This window comes from Sturnira hondurensis, unplaced genomic scaffold (genome assembly GCF_014824575.4).
Source record: "Sturnira hondurensis isolate 20B ecotype Veracruz unplaced genomic scaffold, ASM1482457v3 Scaffold0010128, whole genome shotgun sequence".
NCBI classification, from domain to species: Eukaryota; Metazoa; Chordata; class Mammalia; order Chiroptera; family Phyllostomidae; genus Sturnira; species Sturnira hondurensis.
Genome location: NW_028082759.1, coordinates 35,118,342 through 35,140,937, shown reverse-complemented (window position 1 = coordinate 35,140,937; position 22,596 = coordinate 35,118,342). Strand labels below are relative to the sequence as shown.

The following is a 22,596-nucleotide window of genomic DNA, read 5'->3' as shown; positions in this document are numbered from 1 at the left end:
AGCAATGGTGTGGGCAGTAAGGGGTACAGGGATAAAAAAACAGGAAAAGGGACTCATGGATATGGACAACAGTGTGGTGATTGTGGGGTGGGGAGAAGGAGTAAGGGGGGTAAATGATGAAAAATAAAATAAAAATATTTAAAAAACAATAAGGACTGAATTTAACAGACATACATGTAATTAATTTAATGACTAAGAACTTTTGCTGTGACCTCCTATATGCATTTGTATTAATCTTAAAAATGTTTAATATTCTTTTGCTTAATAAAATTGAATGTGTTTAATTGTTACTAGACCAAACCAAACACAATTTTCCAGGGCCTTAGAGGCAATCAAAATCTCTGATATAAGTTTCTTTGTAAAAAAAAAACTTTTATAGTCCTCCGAATCCTTAACCCTAAGACTGTTTAATAAAAGACAAAACCTTCATATGACACAAAAGGAGCAAAGAGCTATGTCTCAGTGTGCGTGATCTACAAGAAAATAGACTACTCAAAGTTCCTGAGTAATCCGAACAATAATTTTTGAACTTTGTTTATAGCAGGACAGTTCTTATTTGTTTATAGCAGGACAGTTCTCATTTTCCAACCAACTCTTACATCCAAGCTTTATGTGTAAGATGGATAACACTGGGGCTGCCTTGGTTGAGGGAGCAGGGCTGGAATGGTGCTCCTTGAAGCACAAGTGTCTGCTTCTTTGCCTTTAAAATCAGGTTAAAAAGTGATAACTTGAATCCCAGCAGCGCCACTAAGTGGACTACTGTGGCCTTGAAGCATGACAGACCTTGGTTATGTCTTAATCTGTTCAGAATGCTTTAACAAAATACCATAGAATGGGTGACTTATAAAAAGCAGAACTTTATTTCACACAGTATTGGAGGTTGGTAAATCCAACACCAAGGCACCTGTAGACTCTGTGTGCTGTCTGGTGAGGGCCCACTTCCTGATTCAGGGAAAACCATCTTCCCGTGGCATCCTCACACTGCAGAAAAGGCAATGAGTGAAACCCTCAGCCATCTCTTTGGTTAGGACACTATTCCCATTCATGAGAGCCTCATTTAATGACCTAATCTCCCAAAGGTCCCACCTCCAAACACCATCACATCAGGGACTGGAGGAATTGGTTTCAACACATGAATTTCTACACTCATTCAGTGTAGAGCAGCTTCCAATTAATTCTACCTTTAATTGTACTTACTGACCTGCTCTAAGACTTAGTTTCTTCATCTAAAAATGGAGATAAACAAACATCTCACAAAGTAGTTATACAATTTTAAACAAGTTAATGTAGGTAAAGCTAAAGCATTTCAATGGTTACAGCCAGGGTATCTGCTCTCCAGGGCAGTAGAGTCTAGAAGAACTGCTAGCCATTCCCAACCAGTTCCCCCTTTTTATCATCTATCAACATCTATAGCAGGGAACCTCAAGCAGGCCCCAGAGGGGTTTCTACTGCATAATCTGCCAGATGAGAATCCTTGTGTTGGATGGAAACACAGACAAATAAGTTCAAACAGCAGTACAGAGATGTTAAGGTTGTGAGTATGACATTCCTGATCCAGGGATGAAGCAGACAGAGGTGTCTAGGATGATTCCCAGATTCCTAGATTAGTTGTCTGAGAGAAATAGTGACGGTATTCTATAGGTGAAGTTTCTGCTGTCGGTTGGGGCGATTGGCCCGAAGAGCAAGCTGGAAAGAGAAGATTTTGGGTGGAAAAGACTGCAAGCAGAATTAGAGCCAAGGAGTGTCCATTCACCCTGTGACCCACCAGGAATGTAATCTAGTGAAACAAATACACGAAAGCATTATTGGTCGCTTACATGGTCTTAAGTAGTAAAACTGCAGGAGGAGACAAGGGTAAGGAAACAGCATCTCTGGTAGAGTAAATGACTTGCACGTCAAAGGTCTGAGTACCATTCTCTCTCACGTTACTGTCCTTGGTCTGAGGGTCCTCCAGGCTGGCATATTTCTCTCCCTTCCTTCTAGAATGGTAGACTCTACATAGATATTTCTCAGCTTTTATGGTCTTCAAGTAAAGATATTTGTTAATTCTTGATTACTTTTTCTTGACCTCATTTGAAATTTATTTCATTTTGATGACATACCTTTCATATTTCTTCTTTGACTAAAGAATCATTCCAGAAATTCTCTTTTAAAACTTGCCTGCTTCCTTACTATTGGAATGCAAATACTTTCTTAATAAACATTAAAAAGCATCACTGAAACTTAGGGAAATGATAAGTTTCAGAAATTCAGATTCAAATGAAATACAACAAACTGATTCATGATTCTTAAGAAATACAAATATTTTTTATAGTTGTGACATTATAGAGATATATTTACTTACAAATTACTCAGTTTCTCTTTTTCCCAAAAAGCTTGTGTTAGTTCTAAATCAAAATACCTCAATATACAAAACAAAATAACTGGAAATGAACATATTAATTCTGTCTCTAATTTATAAGATTCATGTAATTTATAAGCTTTGTTTTGGAAACTGGACAAATCATAACAAGCAAACTAAGCAGAGTGCAGAGTGCAGGTTTATGGATTCTGGCAAATAATATACCAGTTTTCTCTCAAAAGATCAAACCCTAAATCATTTGTAAAAAGAAATCACACAAGAGGTTATGTTTCAGAGCTGTGATAAAGAAGGCCTGACTATGGTATGATGATTAAATTTTGATTTTGCAAAAGAGTGAAAGGGAAAGGCTCGACATATTTGCATTAAAATGTGTAAAGCTACAATACCAAAACCCAAATGTCATACAAGCCAGGGGAGGCTAACGCTCCACAGCCTGGATGGACAAGTGGTTAAGTGAGTGGACCCTGGAGCGGGGCCCTCTGGCTTGAGTGCAATTCTGGCTCCTTGGCTTAAAAATTGAGGGTGCAAGGCAAGTTATCACATCTCCTTAAATCTTGGTCTCCCCATCTATATATTGCATAATAATTGAGACCTGATTTTTTGTTTATTCATATATACATTTTAAGAATGCTTAATTGTGTTAAGATTTTAGGAGATTCCTGGTTAAGTGGAAAATAAACTTTTTCTGGTATGTATTAAAACCTTAAAATAGTTCAAACTCTTTTGACTAGGGATGTAGCCTTGGAAAACACCGAGACACTAATGATTTTGTGCACAGTTGTCTCCAAAGCATTACCTGTAAGCCCTAAATCTCAGAAGCAACCAAAAGCAGTGTTTCCCAGCCCTTTTCACATAAAAACTAACATAGAAAATGGTAATATTTGGACAACACACAGTGGAGCTTCAGATGAACTATTTGCAGCAGAGTGAGAACCAAACCAGTTACCCTGAGTGATGAAATGCCTGGATCCCAAAACACCTGTCACCAACTCATGGCAATCAGTAGCCTGGGCTAAACTGGCTGGGAATATCCAACCTAAAAGTTTAACATGAATTTGAATGTGACAACTTTGTATTATGGTTTACCACTAAAATAGAAGTCTTAAACTTTAAAAATGTAAGAGCACATTTGGTCTAATAGATACTAAAACAAATAAAGCTATATATATAAGACAGAAAACTGTACTTGAACAAGAATTAAATAAAAATTAAAATTCAAAAAAACTTAAAAAATAAAATTAGGTTTACAAAGAATTTTATGTGAAATAATTATCATGTGATTTAAAGTAAAAAAATCAGAATGTAAAGCTGCTTATGAACTTTAATCCTACATTCAAATTACAATATGGCATATTTACAGACATAGTTGCATAAGAATACTGGAAGAATAAAACTGGAAAAAATAAAGATACAGATAACAGAAAGTTATATCAAATTCTAGTTTAAATATTTTGCAAATCTAATGTTGATATTGATGTTTATATTTTACTAACATTTACAAGTCTCTAAAAATCTAATGATGCTTGGAAAAGGAAAAAGACAGCTCGCTATCTTAAAAAGAGATGGTCATTCACTATGATCCAATAGTCAACATCCTTTCAAATAGAGCTCCTAAAATAATTTTTCCCTAATGTATATTTTTAAAATATACATTATTTAAGTCAACATAATAGCAGGAAGATATAATGTATTCTGTCAGTTTGAGTCAGTACATTCCTCATAATCAGACCATATATATGTGACCACTTTGTATAATATGTATAAATATGATCTTGATTAGATTAATGTGGTTGAGAGGGAAAGGAAGCCCATGAATGATTAAGCCTCGGTAGGAAAGCACTTTGTATTCAATTATTTTAAAGTAGTTTACGAGGTTTTCTTAGCTGAAGAAGATGAACAGTAAAAGAAAACCTTTTTGTGGGGATCTTAATGTTTTCCCACCCCCATGGAGAGATTGGATATTATTAACGTGTTTCATACACAGATGATAGGCCACCTTAGCATGCACCCAGCACAGATCATAATCTGAGCATTGTAAGGTTTCTACTTCACTATACACACAGAATCCACATTGTTTTTCCTTCGCTTCAGTCTATTTATAACACCAATAAAATCTGTGGTAGCTGGCAATCACTTTAATAAAGAATTAGCAATAAATTCAAAATTCTAAAAATATCAAGATGCATTTCTTGTTTTGCCCACCATATTTGTGAGAACTAATGGACTTCATGAGTCGAGACAGTGTCCTGCATCTTCCTGGGTGTTACTTGCTTAGCAACTCACTCTTCTTGTTCTGCATATCAAGCCACTTTTGCTTCCAATTCTCTTAAAAATAAAATGCAGAATTTAACTGATCTCAAGCAGTATTGTCATAATTTAGCTAATGGAGAAACAGTGAACTTATGTAAAGAGACTAATGAATTACAAAAGCTACAATAAATGATTTAACCTTTATTATGTCATACTTAGTCACTGCAAGTCATTTTTTTCCATGTAAATGTGACATTTAGAAGTTACATTTTAAAAATTCACAGAAGTTTAAAAAATAATATTTGCATAGGTTTGGGCAAGTATTTCCACCCTCAATGTGTTAGGAATCAACAGACCTAAAATGTCAAAAGGGAAAATCCCACTAGATCCCAAAATTTGGTTAGATAACTTGCCTACCATAGCACTTGGTTTTAAGTAGTTTTATTGGCATTAGAAATCTGTGAGTGCTAAAAGCCAAGCAAAATCCCACATACTAGAAGGAAAAAGAAATGGTAAAAATCTTTCGGGGTGAGCAAAATGTGTGCTAATTGCTGTTCTTTAGCAGACAATTCATTGCTGCCATTAGCTGCCAGTAATTTGTCGACACTGTATTTTAAGAGACAAAATTCACCATAATAACTTGTGTTTGATGAGATGATAATGAACATTAATTTTTTTCACTTCACAAGAACTACTTAAAATATGTTTTGTCTTAATTCCATAATGCTAGCTATGTTTTTTTTTCACAGTGGGTATATAATGCAAGAGACTTGCAACTGATTCATTAACATATTCATTCAACATTGCTTCCACTGACCAGCTATTTAAATCAACTTACGTAGAATTACAAACCCTCTAAAATATTTGCAAAAATTTACTTACCATAAAATTATATTTGGATATGAAAGATAATATCAAAAGTGTTTTATTGGAAATAGTTAAAATGTAAGGATGATAAAACAGTCAAAATTTTATTAAGGGGAGAGTTATGTATAGGGAGAAACAATATTAGTAAGATACAAAGTCAAAAATAGGGTTATCAAAATTCATAGTTAAATAGTCTAAAGGTCCACTAAGGTTCAAACCCTATTATATATGGGAAATCTATGGGTTTCTATAGAAAGAAATCAATTCTTTCTATGCTTGTTGTCAAATTTCAGTGAAAATTTTGTAATTTCATATCTTTTAAATGTTGAAGTCTTTTCAGCATGACAAAAGAGCTAAAAAGCTGGGAAAGAAGCAATGGAATAAAAAATAAATTTCCAAAGGGATACACTATTTGGTTTAAAAGTGGTATGCAGATTTCTAGAAGAGAGCAATAAAAGGCATTGTGCAACCTGTACATTATGAAATGCCACATGATTTCAGCAGATTGTGAAATTTTCCTTAAGTCCCAGAAATCAGAGGCCATGTGTAGGGAAATTCCTCTTTGAACATCATACCCAAGAGCACCCAGGATTTTTTTCATAAGGATTCCACTGTACTGTAAACTAATAATACAATAGGGAAAAAGAAATACTGGTAGAACTTTGCTGACCTCTATACTTTATTGGCTGAATGAAAATTTTAAAAATTAACAGAAGGCAATTCACCTAACTCTTCTCAGTCACAAGACATTAATTTAGGAACAATATCCTTCCTATCAAAATGCTTTTCTGCATTTGTGCATCAGTTGCATGCATTAGTGGACATGCAGGTCAATGTTTCTTTATCCACATGGCTTCAAATTATAGTTGTAATCAAATGAGTATTATCTTTACATCTAACCCAATTTTTTACTGTTTAAAGTTTATATTCATAGGCTATTGGGCAAATGTGGTATGTATGGGAAATTCCAAATTTAGACAATTAGGTGTGAAACTTTAGTACTTAGCAGTGGAAGTAGAAAGAATTAGCAAAAAGTGAAGAAAAAAAAGAAAGAAAGCCACCCATGTGACCCTAGAACATCAATAAATAAAGTGTATTGTTTAGGTACTAATCAGCAAAGTACAATATTAGTCAAGCTTAAAAGTCATTAAAGTTTACCACTAATTCAGCTAAGTAGACATTAAGATGATTCCGGAATCATTAAGATGATTGTGGAATCGCCCAAGTCTAACTTTTGGATCTGGTCTGCCACAGGAAAATATTCTGAGACTTACATATCCTTTTTCACTTTTCTTCTGCGCACTCTTTTCGTTTTAAGATCCTCTTCTTGCCACGCTGGCCTGGTGTCTTGGACTTCTCCAAACAAGCAAGATGAGTATTTCATGCTTCAAACTTACTTATAGTTTCTTCTCATAAAAATCTATCTCCTTTGATCCAGTCCCTCAAACTTCTACTTTTTCACTAATTAGCCTAATAAATCATTCCACCTTTAATATAGGCTACTGATAATGTCGTCCTTTTTACCCTTTCTATACCCCATGTCCAACTGAACAGTGACCTCCGTGCCTTAATAATGGTGTGGACCCTGACAAGTTCTATGAAAGAGAAGCAGGGCCCTGGGAAGTGTGAGTTTTGGTTCTCCCCCATTTCTGGGACCCGGCAGCTCAGTACAGTCACCTCCAACTTAGGGAACTACTTACTTTGCAGAAAGGTTGTCAAGCCTAAGCTATAAATCACGGGGATTACAAAATGCAGAGACAATTGGTATGAACTATATGAAAATGCTAACAATTAAAAAGTGGCATATGATATCATTATCACTACTATCATTTTGGTTAGTTGTATATATCTCTCCAAATAAATAAACCTCCTTAGAAAACAAATGTAAAATAACTCTTTAGTAACTTCAGGCATTTTAGAAAACCGTTCCCTAAAAGAGTCCTTCTTTTCATTTCTTTTCTACTTTAACTAATGATGACCAATTACATAAAGTCTTAAAAGAGTCAGCTTATTAAAGGCCAGTCAGTGCCCAATAAATAAAATAAATAGCTCATTTACTTTTACGTTTATTTTTTTATTGTTCACTTACTGTAGTCCCCGTTTTTCTCCATTGCTCTCCCCCTGCCCTACCCACCCCCACTTCCCACATTCAATCCTCCTCCTGAGTTGTCTTTGTCCATGGGTCCATTATCCATGTTCCTCAATGACTCTTCCACTTCCTTCCCTCCTCCCATCTGGTTACTGTTAGTTTGTTCCTTATTTCCGTGTCTCTGGTTCTATGTTGCGTGCTTGTTTGCTTTGATGATTAGGTTCCACTTATAGGTGAGATCATATGGTATTTGTCATTTACAAAGGAAAAAAGAAAAATGTCAAATCTTGAATGTCAAATATCTTTCTTATTCATCTTCTCATTTTCCCATTATGCTCATATGTTTATCTAACAGAAAGGAGTTTCTGAACTTAGAATTTTTAAGATTAAGAATGTTAATCTTAAGATTAATGTTAATGTTAATTTTTAAGAGTAAGATTAAGAACTTAGAATTTTTAAGATTAAGAATTTTTAAGGAGTTTCTGAACTATAGAATTTTTAAGATTAAGAATGCCATAGGAATTGTGAAATTAAAATGTCATTGATATAACTCTTTATGGATCACTGGTCTAGAAAAAATATTTACTACATTTATGAACTAAAAAGGTTACAATCAATATCTGCTGCTTGGTATTTCCTCCCTAAGATTTTGCTATTGTTGGTTCACTTTTAAAACCAGACTTATCTGATGAATCTAGCTTTAATGTTCACAGCTGTGGGCATGTTAAGAGACATTCCAGAACACAGGGGAGGAGAAGAGGGAAATTCCAAAAGAATGACTTGCTAATGGGGCGGGGGCCATGAATATCTAAACCTAAATGCTGCTTTAGCTCAGTCAAATATTCACAAAGTATATTAAACACAGGTGAACCACTGGAGAAAAGTCTCCAAGATTCTGCTACCCACTTATTAGTATCAAATATCCAACATGGGAACTCAGCAAATAGAGACAGCAAGGGTTGACATTACTCTAAATGGTTTTCAGCATTTGTGGCATGCTTATAGTGTTGCAGTGTACAACCGAAAATTTGTTTTGAAGTTTTTTGGATTTCTTATGGTAATAAAGAAAAGTTCTATTTTGTTCTAAATCTCCATTCTTATCTAGATAAAGAAACAATTTTTTTCTTGAGTTACCAAAACTACAATCCTAAGAAACACAACAGAAGTATGTTTTGCATCTAAAATATCATCAATCTGACATAAATTTTTAAGAATTCATGTTTTCTTTATAATAAAAGCAGCTACCACATAGAAATTATGTTCAGGATCCTGATATTAATTTATAAGTGTATTGTTTATATTCCACATTTTTCCAAAAAGAATTAAAAGGTAATGTTGAAATTAAATAAAACTGTACAATTTTCAAGAATTCAAAATCTAATCATTGGTGAAGGAAAACAGGTAAAATTGACTTAGAACAAATTTCTGCATATGAGAGCACTGTGTGAACACTATAAAAAGAAAGCAAAAATGTTATGGATCAATTTATAACTACTCAAGAAAAGCTGGACCAAAAAACTCCTTTCTTTTTTACCCCACTTAGGCACTTCATGTTGTTAGGCATATTTAAGTAAACCAAGTACTATGAACAAAATATATCTGAATTTTAGAAAGTGATTAGAAAAAGACTCAACCTGTATCCTTATAAATATGAGGGATCTAGGTGGGCTTTGGTGGAATTCACAGATGATAAAACAAATCTTTGCAAAATGTGGTGAATGAAAGATTATCACAGCCTAAATGATGATATGTTTTTATCATTATGATTTTATGAAGACATACTGAAGTTTATAAATGCCAGAAAGTTCCTTTAAAAAACATTAATACAAACTCAGCTCATACTCCAAAGATAGTATTTACATCAAGTACATACCCCATTATAGGCTCTGATGTGGAAACATTGTTTGGAATCCTGGTTTGGTTATCGCATAATCCCCACGCTACAGGGGACTTGGCAAACAAGATTACGTCCAGGGAAAGAATCAGAGGTGCCGAAGTTTTTCAAACTACACAACATAAGAATTGGTTACAAGACCTGATTGTGTTCCGACTGAAAAGAAAGTCTCAAACAACGTATGCTGACTGCTTCTAACATGTGGGGATCAGTTAAAAGAAAGAAGGATAGGACTCAGGCTATTACCTGAGAAATAGAACTGAGACCAATGGTTACAAGGGGTTGTAAGGAATACAAGAAAATGTCTAATAGAAAGTAAATGGAAATAAACTCCTAAAAGAAACAGAAAAACACTACGAATATCAGGGATGTGCAGTAGAAGGGAAATTGACTAGTGCTCAATCCTGACCTCATCTCTCTTTTAGTTTTGGGACCTTGGTCCTATTACTAAGCTTCTCTGACTTTGTTTCCTTATCCATACAGTGGCTGTCCTTACCTTGGACGAAAGTGGGTAAGCCCTCGAAATACAGAGGTAAGGGAGAGGAAAGGCTGAACTAGACGGCTGCCAAGGTTCTTTCTATTTCTAAGGCTCTACTATTTTATAATAAAAGAAAAAAATATGTTTCATCCTAGATGAGAAATTATTGATCAAACTCTCATTTATTCAGTATATATGTACTGTGTGTCTGCTATGTGCAGCACTTTTCTAGGGATACGAAAGTGAAAAAATGCACAATAATTGTTGGCTTCACAGATCTTATATTGTGTGGGAGGGGATGAACCATAAGCAAAACAAGTATATTCCATAGTATACTGGAAGGTAATAAGTACTACATAAAAAAATAAAGGAAACAAATTTAAAGTTTTATATAGGGTCAGGAAAGCTTCAAGGAGAAAGTGACATATAAACCAAGATACATTAATTTCATCAGCAATTTTGAAATTAATTGTATTATGCAATCCATCAGAAACCAAACCCTGTGATCCAAGTAATGCTCCCAATACTGTAATCTCATCAAAGAACATTATGGGCTGAAATATGTCCCTCCAAAATTCATATGTTGACATCCTAACTTCCACTTCTTAATAATGTAACTGTATTTGGAGACAAGGTTTTCAAAGAGGTAATTACGTTAAGATCATTAGGATGGGTCTTAATCCAATATGACTAGTGTTCTTAAAAGAAGAGATTAGCACACGGACTTGGACAGAGGCTTGACGAAGTGAAAATTCAGGGAGAAGACAACCATCCGCGAGCCTAGAGGCTTCAGGGGAAACCACCTCTGCTAACACTTGGAACTCAGACTTGCGCCTCCAGGACTGTGAGACAGTAAATTTCTGTTGTGTAAGCCACCCGGTCTGTGGTGGTTTGATATGTCAGTGCCAGCACACTGACGCAGAGAACATTGCAGTACACAGACCTAGTTTCAATATTAAGTTTAGGATAATGCAAGATTGCATAGTCATTTTTATAACAACTCAGAATCTTTATAAACTTGATATTTAGAATTTCTACATGTATTCTTTTGACATACTGCATTAAAATTTTTTTAAATAATTATTTGTTGACTTGGGAGGGGGAGATTTGAAGGAAGAGAGAGAAAGATAGAGATAGAGAGAGAGAGAAACATCATTTTTTTCCACTTATTCATTCATTGATTGTTTCCCATACGTTCCCTGATGGGGGATCGAACCTGTAACCTTGGTCTATCAGAACAATACTCTAACCAAATGAGCTAAGTGACCAGGGCTTTTGCACTGAAAATCTTAAACCTCTTGGTTTTCCTGCAAATACTCTATTGAAAAGATATTGTTAAATATATACATATCACAAGGACTTCACAACTAATAATAACTAGCTTATGTTGTATGTAAACTTTCAGGATATGCAAAACATTTGTTTTTTTATCAAGATAGGTATAGAGAAACCTATTGAAGTTTAAGATGGCAACTCATAATCTTACAGAATGTTCATGTACACAAGCAAACAGGTACTGTTACCAGGCTTTAGTTTCTCCTGCCTCGTTCGAATCTTCTGTCCTAATTACTGACAGGGCTCAGCACAGCCTGGCTGCGCTCCCGTCATCCGCTGGCCATCCACCTGCCCCTATATGCACTCTGTACATGAAGGAAACATGGAGTACACATTTAAAATGTTCTTTAACTTAAAGAATACTGTTTCCTATTCTTTCTATTTCTATTACAGTTTCCTATTAGTGAAATAAACTAGTTTTAGAGATGAAAAAATAAGTAAATGAATATACTTACATGTCCCATTAATTTAGACACTTTCTCAAATTCTTCACCCTCCTCCATTAGGGCTTCTTCAGTCCCAGGTAAAGAGTCTATTTTTACCAAAAGAATGAATGACTTACAATCATATATTGCTTGACTCTGATATATAAGCCTATTATGAGAAGGATAATGAAGGGATGGAACAACCAGTTCCATCCCTTCATTATTGTTGAAAAATCACAGTGTTTGTGAGTTAAAATAAGAATGTAAAATGTTATTCAGCTTAATGAACACCTATGAAAAATGTTAAGGATTTCTAATCTAGGAGGACACGATGAAGTCAGGAATGTTCAAGAACTACTGTTATCTTTTTTAAAAAAGATTTTTAATTTATTTATCTTTAGAGGGGAAGGGAAGGAGAGAGGGGCAGAAATATCAATGTATGATTGCCTCCCGTGCGTCCCCTGCTGGGAACTAGCCTGCAACCCAGGCATGTGCCCTGACTGGGAACCGAACCGCGATTGTGTGGTTCGCAGGCCCGCACTCAATCCACTGAGCTACACCAGCCAGGGTTAGAACTACTGTTATCTTGAATAGGGCAAAGTTTATTTCAGCATATTATTCAGCTAATTGTTGGAACTTATATTTCATGTCCTTTTTCCAGTTTATAACTTTGTATTTCTTTGTTTTCCCATCAACTGTCTTCCTTTTCTGGCCACACAAGTTAAATACCATTTTGTGTTCTTTCTTTTATGTTTTTCTTTTAGCTATGTTATTGTTTATGCTATATCCTAAGAATCCCAAAAACATCAATTCAAAAGAATATATATACCCCAATGTTCACAGCAGCATCATTTACAACAGCCAAGATTTATATTCTTTCTTTTAAATAGGATGTAAAATTATGACAATTTTGGAGAAGAGTGTGTATTATTAAATGACAGGATCTTTTCCATTTTAATGTATGAAGTATGAAGTCGTGATTGCTTACCTTGAGCAGACTGAGGGGTACAAGGGTAGTGACTTTCAAATATGTGAATAAAGGGATGGCAAGCCTTTCCCTGTCTTCTGTGTTAAATTAATTATAACAATAAGGAATGATATGAGTTACAAAAAATTCTGCAATAAGGACCGTGACATAGAGCACTTAGAAATCATCTGTGTTTTAATACCTTCGATGCAAGTAAAAAACATTTAACACCACTGGAGACTTCTAAAATTGATTTCTCATAATTATTAATATTTGAAAGAGCCAGGTAAATTCCTAAAAATTCTCCTTCAGATACACGCAAATATGGAGATGGGCTTTTCTGTTGGATAAAATGTACACTCTGGGAAGAAACTGAGAGCATTGAGTCCTGAAGCCCTAATGGGCCCCAGGGCCCAGGAAGCAATGGAAAACTCAGCACAAATCCTTTATCACAGCTTTTGAGTCAAGGTGCTTCTTCTATCTTTGATAATTCAGATTTTTAAATCCAAGAATCCCAGGGCACTTAGTTTATCAAGATGTAAATGTAGGTCTCATCCTAGAACATGGAATTCTTTCCACTATAAAACTAACTTCGGGAGCATCACTACATTCTCAAGCTGTAAATAAATTTCAAAAATTTACCTACCACCCTACCAAACAGACATTACAAAACCAATTTTTATTGACAAAAATCGATACAGATGATGAGAATTAAACCAAGTTCAAAATATTAATACACTTACAAAGAATACTTGAACCCTTATTTACCAATTGTTCAGGGTAACAATAGGCTTTTTAAAGTAGGATGCATAAATTAGAATGATTTAAGTCCTCTAAGACCAAATTATAGCCTACTGAGCTATGAGTAAATACCAGTATAATTTTAGTATTGACTCAGTATTTTTCCTCTTTGATTTTTATTGACATTCTTATTTGGGTAGAGTATTGACAATAAATAATGTTAAAATGTTCTATTCTGCATTACAAAGCAGAATAGATTATTTCTTATTATTAGAATAGAATAATATTCCTATTAATAGAATATCTTCTATTATTTCATATATAGGAGAAGAAAACCACCATCTGGTGGATTTGCTGATATTTTAAAGTTAGAAATACTATAATATAACTTAGTTTCTAAGTTCTCAGTAAGGAGTTTTAAAGAACTTTTAAAAGTTCTTTTAATTTTTTAAAATGCATATATGGATTAATCAGTTGATTCATCCATTTATCTGTGCATTTGTATATTCAATTTTCAACAAACATGTATGTCAGACACTCTACTAAGTGCTTTTATAACAAGTTGAACAAAATAATTTTTTGACTCCCTGTCCTTCTCTTGCTTTGTTTTAATTCTTCTGCTTATTGGTACAATATCTAGAAGGATCAAAAATATGATGAACTCCATTCAGGGTAGTTTAGGACAGCTGCGAGGTCCTGCCAGGACATTTTTGAATTTACATATCTAACCATATTAAAAGTTGTTACTTGAAAGAACTCTGCTAAATAGTTCAAATCTATAGAATATCAACATAACATGCTGGTAGAGACACAAGATATCATAAAAATAAAATCGTAGGTTCATGCTCAGAGCTTCATTTTTAAAAGTATTTTAGTAAATTGCTGATTAACAATAACTAGTGGGTATGTATGTATAAACTATTTTGCTCTGTTTACTTACTCTTTTATAAATCTCCATTACTTTAAAAATATAGGCAATGAATTGTTTGAGCTTTTTAAAATCACACCGAGGGGAATGTCAGTCTATAAATTGGTCAAATATTAGAGTTTATCTCGTCCCTTCATTTTAGAGAAGAAAGACAATTTTGTCAAAATCTAAGTCTCTGGCAGCATTTGAACTAGGAAACTGCCTCTGTTGTAACTGGACAGAAACCTAGAAATCTGTAGAGTTTATCACAATGTTCAGTTTATTCACCTTTCTCTTGCCATTATTTTGACTTCTGCTGCTATTTGTGTCACAATAGGCTTTTTATGCACAAAATTATACATATTCATAGAAATATTTATTGAGTCTAATTCAATGTGGATACACAGCTGACATAACACATCAGTACTTCAGAGTAATAGCAATATTAATAAATTATGGGACCTATTTCTTTTACTAACTTAAATGGAAAAGAATGCACTGAATCAGAAACTCCTATATTTCAAATTTGTGAATTAAGCCTACTAATATTTGAACGTGAAGAATGCAGAATATAAGCAGTTTAAGAAGGGACCTTAAACTTACTGAATATATCTTTTCCTAGTGAAGATAAGTGTAAGTGTAAGTAAGTGCAAGTAAGTGCAAGTAAGTGCAAGTGTAAGTAAGTGTAAGTGCAAGTAAGTGTAATCAAGATATTACTAATGCATTGTCTAATTTTCCAAAAANTGTGGATACACAGATGACATAACACATCAGTACTTCAGAGTAATAGCAATATTAATAAATTATGGGACCTATTTCTTTTACTAACTTAAATGGAAAAGAATGCACTGAATCAGAAACTCCTATATTTCAAATTTGTGAATTAAGCCTACTAATATTTGAATGTGAAGAATGCAGAATATAAGCAGTTTAAGAAGGGACCTTAAACTTGCTGAATATATCTTTTCCTAGTGGATGCAAGTAAGTGTAATCAAGATATTACTAATGCATTGTCTAATTTTCCAAAAAAATTAAATCCATATAATTCTCAGTTAGTACAAATATGATGACTGAAAAGATGCAGATTTGTAGATTGGTAGATTGTGATGGTTTTGAGAAAATTTTTTGAAAGAATGGACTAGTAGTTAAGTAGTATCTGTCTTGTGTCAACAAATGGCCAGCCTGGGGTCTCATTTTTCTGCTGACACATTACCCAACTTCTGCTTTCAGTGTTGAAGTTCTTGTTTCATGCCACTGGTACTATGAGAGATTTCAGTATATGTACACAATTATTATTTTTTATATTGTGCTATACTGGGTTAGGTTTATGTTTCCACCACACTTTATTTTAAAATATTCTTTAGCTAATATTTGACATATAAAAAGTATATACACATTATATTTGTGTATAATATATAGCGTATTTATATTACAAAACATGATAAAATAAACACCTCAACCCCTCACCTAATTTAAGAATTAGAGTTTTCCGATAATCTTCACATACCCGGGAGCAACTTCCTTGCCCCACCTCTTTGCTTTCCCCACTCACTAACAATAACTACCATTTTCAGTTTTTCATTTCCTTCTCTAAATATAGTTTCATCCCTCATATATATCTTCTTAAGAATATGTTACACAGATTTTCTAGTTTTGAGCTAAAAAATATCATTCTATGACTTGCTTTGTTCAATCAATAGTAAGGTTTTAGGATTTATTCAGCTGGGAGCTGCAACCGGTTACATGAATTGGGAGACCAAACTGCTACTTGGATTGGTTACCTGAATTCAACTTTAGTGGGAGCGTGGGCCGGGGTTGTCCAGCCTGTGGCCTAGGATGGCTATGAATGTGGCCCAACACAAAATCGTAAATTTACTTAAAACCCTTTCTTTCCTCATCAGTTTTCATCAGTGTTTGTGTATTTAATGCATGGCCCAAGACAACTCTTCTTTCAGTGTGGCCCAGAGACGCCAAAAGGTTGAACACCCGCAGAAGGAAAACACATGTCTTTACAAATCAGGACTTTTCTCTTTTCAAATAAACAGTTGTTAATATTTATTAGCATTCCATTGGTTTTTATCCATCTTACATGTAGTTGAAATCCACATGGTTTCCTACAATGTAACGATTCTACAATGCACTCATTTTCCTGTCCTGGAGCTAAGAAGGGTGTTCGGGTGTCATGACACATGACTTGTTTCTCTAAGACATCTTCCCAGAAGAGGGGCGCCTTGGTTTAAGTCACATAAATGCTCAAGAGTTTAAGATAATCGAAAAAATTCCAAATGTGTTTATTTCCCACACGCAGTGCATGACTTTACTTCTATCCATGTCTCCACCAACACTTGGCTTTGCCAAATTTCTTATTGGCAAACAAAAGGTTGTAAAACAGCATCTCTCTTGATCTTAATTTCCTTTTTCTCAATTAATTATCAGAAGAGTTAAGCCTCTTTCAAATGCTCATTGGCCACTGTGTTTCTTCTGTGTAATGCTAACTCATACCTGTTACTTATTTTCCTATTGGTTTGTTGAGCTTTTCTCTATTAAATTGTAGATGTTCTTTATGTGTTCTGAATATTAATATTTGATCAGTGACAAATACATTGGCTTATTTTGTGGTTTATCTATTCACTTTTTGTGGCATCCTTTGATGAACAGTAGCTCTTAACTTTCTGTAGGGACTTTAATCTTTCTCATAGTTAAGAATTTTTCCACCTGTTTAAGATGTCCTCCTTTACTCAGATGTAAAAAAAAAAAAATGTATTTTTCGAATTTCTCTTTTAATCATGAAGCCAGATGTCTGACTGATTCCTGCCAGATTGCTGAATGAAAAAGCGGTGATAACAGACCTTTGATGCCACTGTAGTGACATTACATGCGCTTAATCATTTATTCAGCAAACACTTTGAAGTGTCCCACCATGAACTTAGTAGGCTAAATGAAGGAGTTTGAATTTTTTTCCTATAAAAAGTCGGGGATGAAATAAGCAGCTTTGCTTTTAGAAAGATAATGGACTAAAGAGGGGTGAGGTAGTATGAAGTGACTATCTTCAGGGCTGTTACACTGGACGGGGAAAGGGAACAATCACACGGACCAGGCAGCATCGGGGAACATGAGGAGGAGGCTGACTTAGACAGGAAGTTCTGAAGGGACACTGACATAATTTGAGAACAATTTAATATAAGGATGAGAGAGGGAGCAAAATCAAGTATCGTAAGGACCCTTCTGCCCAGGAAGAGTGAGAGCTCTTCAGGGCCCGTCAGAAGTAATGCCTGCTTGAGTATGGTTGGGTGGGTAATAATAACATGGGTAAGATCATTTGTAGTTTTATTTTGAACTAGAGTTTTCATTTGACATTTGAATTCAAATGTCATATGGTGTGCTTGAGTGTGATATTGTTACGTTATAGAATTACATGCTTTATAATTTTGTAATAAAAGATTTTATAATAAAAAGGGGCACTATTTGTGCTGGATCCTGTATGATATAAAAATGGGAGTAGGCAATATAAAGTCCCCAAAGGAAGCTGAAATTAGTGACAAAAGTTTGGGAGTAGCCAACATATAGCTGACCTTGCTGTACCTTAAACATGTGCAGGCATTAAGAGGCAGCTCCTCTGACTCCACATTCATTTCCCCTAAACCTCCTGATACATGGCCCATGGGAGTGGCAGACACATGACAGGCAGCTCTGTGGATATTGTTCGGTTTAAAACTTACTCGAAGAATCCGGGATTATTTCATCTGGAGAATGAAGCATTTGTGACGTCTCATCTGCTCTTTCTGCCAGGTTGTCTCCTTGAAGCCTAAATAATTAAAATACAATTAGAAATAATTAGAAATGTGAACTACACACTGTAGGAGATGTGATTATTAATTTCTAGCCTCTCGAGTCAGACATGCTTTTTCAAAGTAGAAGTAAAAGTGTACCAATGCCTTTGTAATATGGTGTTTTTGCTTTTCTAACCTTGAAAAGTCAACTTATTTCTCTTGTATGCAAGGGAAGGTTAGTGTAGGTAAAACTGCTTTCTTCTTGGCCGGACTGGAGAGGAAGGTATACAAGCAAATGTCTCGAGACAACTGCAACAAGGAAATGCATGGAATAAAAAGAGTCTCACAGAGCATGTTCGCCTGCTTCCTGGGTCCAGGGCATGAGAAGATTTCCATTCTACATAGAGGGTTACCAAACACAGTTCTCCAAATGGACCAAACCTGAGCTTTAAGGCCTGTAGATCAAGATAATAGTGAAGGTATTACCTTCACTTAATAGTGAAGGTAAAAATTCCTATTATGTGTGACTGCCTGGGGTTCTTGGAACACCAGATCTTCTTTAGGAGAGAAAGGTACTTTTATGACTATATTTCCGAGCCTCTGTATCCACATCTCTATAGTGAAAAAAATAGACTAGCAAAATCCAATTCAAACAGTGTGGGTGTATATTACACCGTGAAACTACTCTATCAAAAGTGGTAGAGCTCATCAATAAATGTTTGGAACTCTGTCTTAAAAACAGAAGAATAAGCTCTGCTAATGTTGGAGGACATTGCATCAAACCATCCAGAGATTAGAGTTTTTTTCTGTTCCTTTACCCTTTTCTTGCATTTAGCTCACAGCAAGTACCCTCATTAAAGAATATTAACAAATGCATAAAATATAGCATTAACATTTTAAAAACTCAAATATAATTCATAACTGTACAATGCTCAAATGTTAAAATTTTCAACTACTTTGTCTTTGCTTTTATATTCTCCAGTGGAATCACATCATAATTTGACTTCTGCATATTAAAAATATGCACATATCTTTCTTAAACTTATGTGCAACTTATAAACATTGTAAATTATACTTTCATGTGTAGTCCTATAATATTAAATTCTATATGTTTCTGTATATATTATACATTTATACTTATATATTATCTTCTATATACAAAACTGTATTTATTATATAAGATAATTAAAGAATTCTCAAGGGTAACTTTCTGACAGTTATAACATTTTTTGGTCAAATATATATATTTTTATACTTTAAAAAATTTCAATTATAGTTTACATTCAATATGATTCTGTATTAGGTTTATATGTATAGTGAAGTAGTTAGAAAATAATATACTTTCCAGAGTGGTAGCCACCTGGTCCCATACCTACTTATCTCAATATTACTGACTCTAGTCCCCATGCTGTAATCTACCTCTCTGTGGCTATTCTGTAACCATCAGTTTGTACTACTTAATCTCTTCTCTTTTTTCACCAGGTCCCCTACCCTCCTCTTTTCTGACAGCTGTCAGTCTGTTCTCTGTGTCTTTGAGTCTGTTTCTATTGTTTGTTCTTTTATTTTGTTCACAAGAGTTCACATATGAGTGAAATCATGCGGTACTTGTCTTTCTCTGACTGGCTTATTTCACTTATAATAATCTGTAGGTCCCTCCACGATGTCAAAAAAGGTAAGATTTTCTCCCTCCCTCCCACCTTTTCTCTTCCTTTTTTTTTTTTTTACAGCCAAGCAGTATTTCATTGTGTATGTACCACAGTTTTTTAATCTACTCATCTGATGGGAAGTTGTGTTGCTTCCAAATCTTGCCTATTGTAAGTAATACTGCAATGAACATAGGGGCGTACGTATTCTTTCAGAATAGTGTTTCGGGTTAACTTGGATATATTCACAGACATATGAAAAGATACTCAACCCCACGAATCATCAGAGGAATTCAATGCAAATGAAAACCACAATGAGATGCCAACTCATACCCATCAGAATGGCTGTCATCAATAAATCAACCAACCATATGTGCTGGCAAGAATGTGGAGAAAAAGGAACCCTAATGCACTGTTGGTGGGAAGGCAAACTGGTGCAGCCACTACAGAAAATAGTGTGGAGGTTTCTCACAAAATTCAAATGGATTTTATGCTTTTAACTAACTTTTAAATTTCACTTGAAAAAAGACCCCATAAATTTAAATGAGTAATTTAGCTACATCCTAAATCTGTCCATCAACTTCTTTATCTTTTTTACTTCTAATAATTAAAATAAGTATTTCACTAATCAGCAATATCAAATATTCTTTTTGTTTTTATTCCCTAGGCCTACTTCATCAAAATTATCAGAGATAGAATGTATGTAGGTACATGAGATATTAAAAGGTGTAAGTCAAGCCTGGAGAGGTGGCTCAGTTGGTTGGAGCATTATCCCAGACACCAAAAAGTTTGTGGGTTCAGTCCCTGGTTAGGGCACACACCTAGGTTGTGGGCTCAATCCCTAGTTGGGGGGCATGTGGGAGGCAACCAAATAATGTTTCTCTCTCTCTCCCTTTCTCCCTTTTTCTCTCTCTAAACATATCCTCTGATGAGGCTTAGAAAAGGTGTTAATTCAAAATTATTAAATTAAATACCTGTTTGTGTATTTAACATTAGGTTAAAAATCTAAATGGAAAATAAATCTCCAGTGAAGGCAGAAAGAAGCAAAAAAATAACAAATAAGTTGTCATTTATTTTGCTCACTGCAAGCTTCCGTAAAAAGAAATATTTGTTTAGCATTTATGAATATGCTCAGTAATCAGCCAAATGTTGTAGAGATGTCAAGCAATTACAACTGTCCCCGATTTCACAGAAGTCACAATTTAGCTGAGTTGAAAAGACAAATGGCCATGAAAACAACCCAGCAAATTGGGTGGCCCGGAATCTGGCTCATCCCCGCCCAAGCAGTGCCTTCCTTGAGAGTCAAGTTCACCGTGACTTGGCACCAGCCCCGCTGCAGAAGCTTCACAGCCTGCTCCCCTCCCGTGCTCCGCCAATGGTCCCCAAGCTGCAGTCCACACAGCACTGCTTCTGTAACAGGTTAACGGGTGCTGTACAAACAGGGTGGTGTGGCCAAGTCCGGGAAATACAGCCTCAATAAAAGTTAAATAATTTTCTTCCCTACAAGAGTTTTACTCAGACTCCTAAACTTTTTCTCTCTGCTTTCTAAAACTCCTCTTCTGTATTAAACACTCTTCTCTATTCTCAGCCCCTCCGGGAAATGTGTCCTGCTCCTCCTTGTCTCAACTGAAACCCTTTTCTCCTCTACGAATATGGCATTCCTTTTTTCCTCTGAGGTTACAGTACCTCCTCTCGGAGGGAGGTTGCCTACCCTTCCACCTCAGATAACAAGGAATTATAAATATTAACCCGTCACCCTTCTGCCATGAAAGCTTTTCACGGGCTTAATTTTTTCTTCTTCAACTCCAATGTTACTATTATCTTGAAGGATTTTCATGGTCATGTGTATTTACCCACTAATTTCAAAGTCCCTCCATCTCAGACCTGCAAATCTTCCCCTCCACTTCACCTTCCCTAACCCAAGGACAGAGAACCCAGAATTGTCCTGTGTCAGAAATTATTGAATCTGACATTCAGTTCTCAACAACAAATGCACACCCTTTAGGTTTTTTCACAAACTTACTGTCCTCAACACTTTCTCTTTGATTAAATATAGATTTCCATTTTCTCCCAGGTCTCTGGCCCCTCGTGAGTCCCTTCCTGCTCTACTCAGCTGGACTTGGTGTGTGCTCAGTGCCCACACACCCATGTCCTTCTGTCATTACTGCCCAGCCAGACCCTAACCCTGTACTTGGCCATCACTTTCCTGCACATGTGCAGGTGAACAACACTGGAGAAAATCGTGACATTCTAGGAGTGGTGAGTATAAAACGATGGTCTCTCACTTTGAACTTGGGTTTCTTGGTTGTCTTCCATTCCTTTCAAAGTCTTTTCAACAGTATCACCTCCCTTTAATATCATCCAGAAAAAATATGTAATCTGGAATAAAGACTTTCTACTCCCCCCTCACACAGCACCTACAAAACTATCTTCAACTGGGCTTATATTTACCTTTCACTGGGTGCGAGAGGCCTTCTTTCCTATGTAAGGTTTAGACCAGGGGTGTCCAACCATCTGGCGTCTCTGGGCCACACTGGAAGAATAATTTTTTTGGGCCACACATTAAATATGTTGCAACACACAGTCACTAAAGATAATCTCATAATGTTTTAAGTAAATTTACAATTTTGTGTTGGGCCGCATTCATAGCCATCCTGGGCTGCAGGCGGTCCATGGGCCACATTTAGACACCCCTGGTAGACCATTCATTCAGCTGGTGATTTGAATCCTATCATTTCATATCCCCCCCCCTTGGATTTTATTTTATAATATCCACAACTAGTCATTCTGTTCATCTCCACTGCTCATTTTCCACAGCATGAAACCAAACTCACTTCTTCTTCAGCCTTAAAAACAAACATACAACAA

General features: G+C 35.3%; 1 protein-coding gene across 1 annotated transcript in view; it reads right to left on the bottom strand.

Moving 5' to 3' along the window:
• CUNH8orf34 (chromosome unknown C8orf34 homolog) overlaps nt 1–22,596 on the bottom strand; it is a 300,229-nt gene that overhangs the window by 60,878 nt on the left and 216,755 nt on the right. The window contains 2 exon segments of the mRNA XM_037058678.1: nt 11,731–11,807; nt 18,035–18,120. Coding sequence (XP_036914573.1) covers nt 11,731–11,807; nt 18,035–18,120 — 163 coding nt within the window.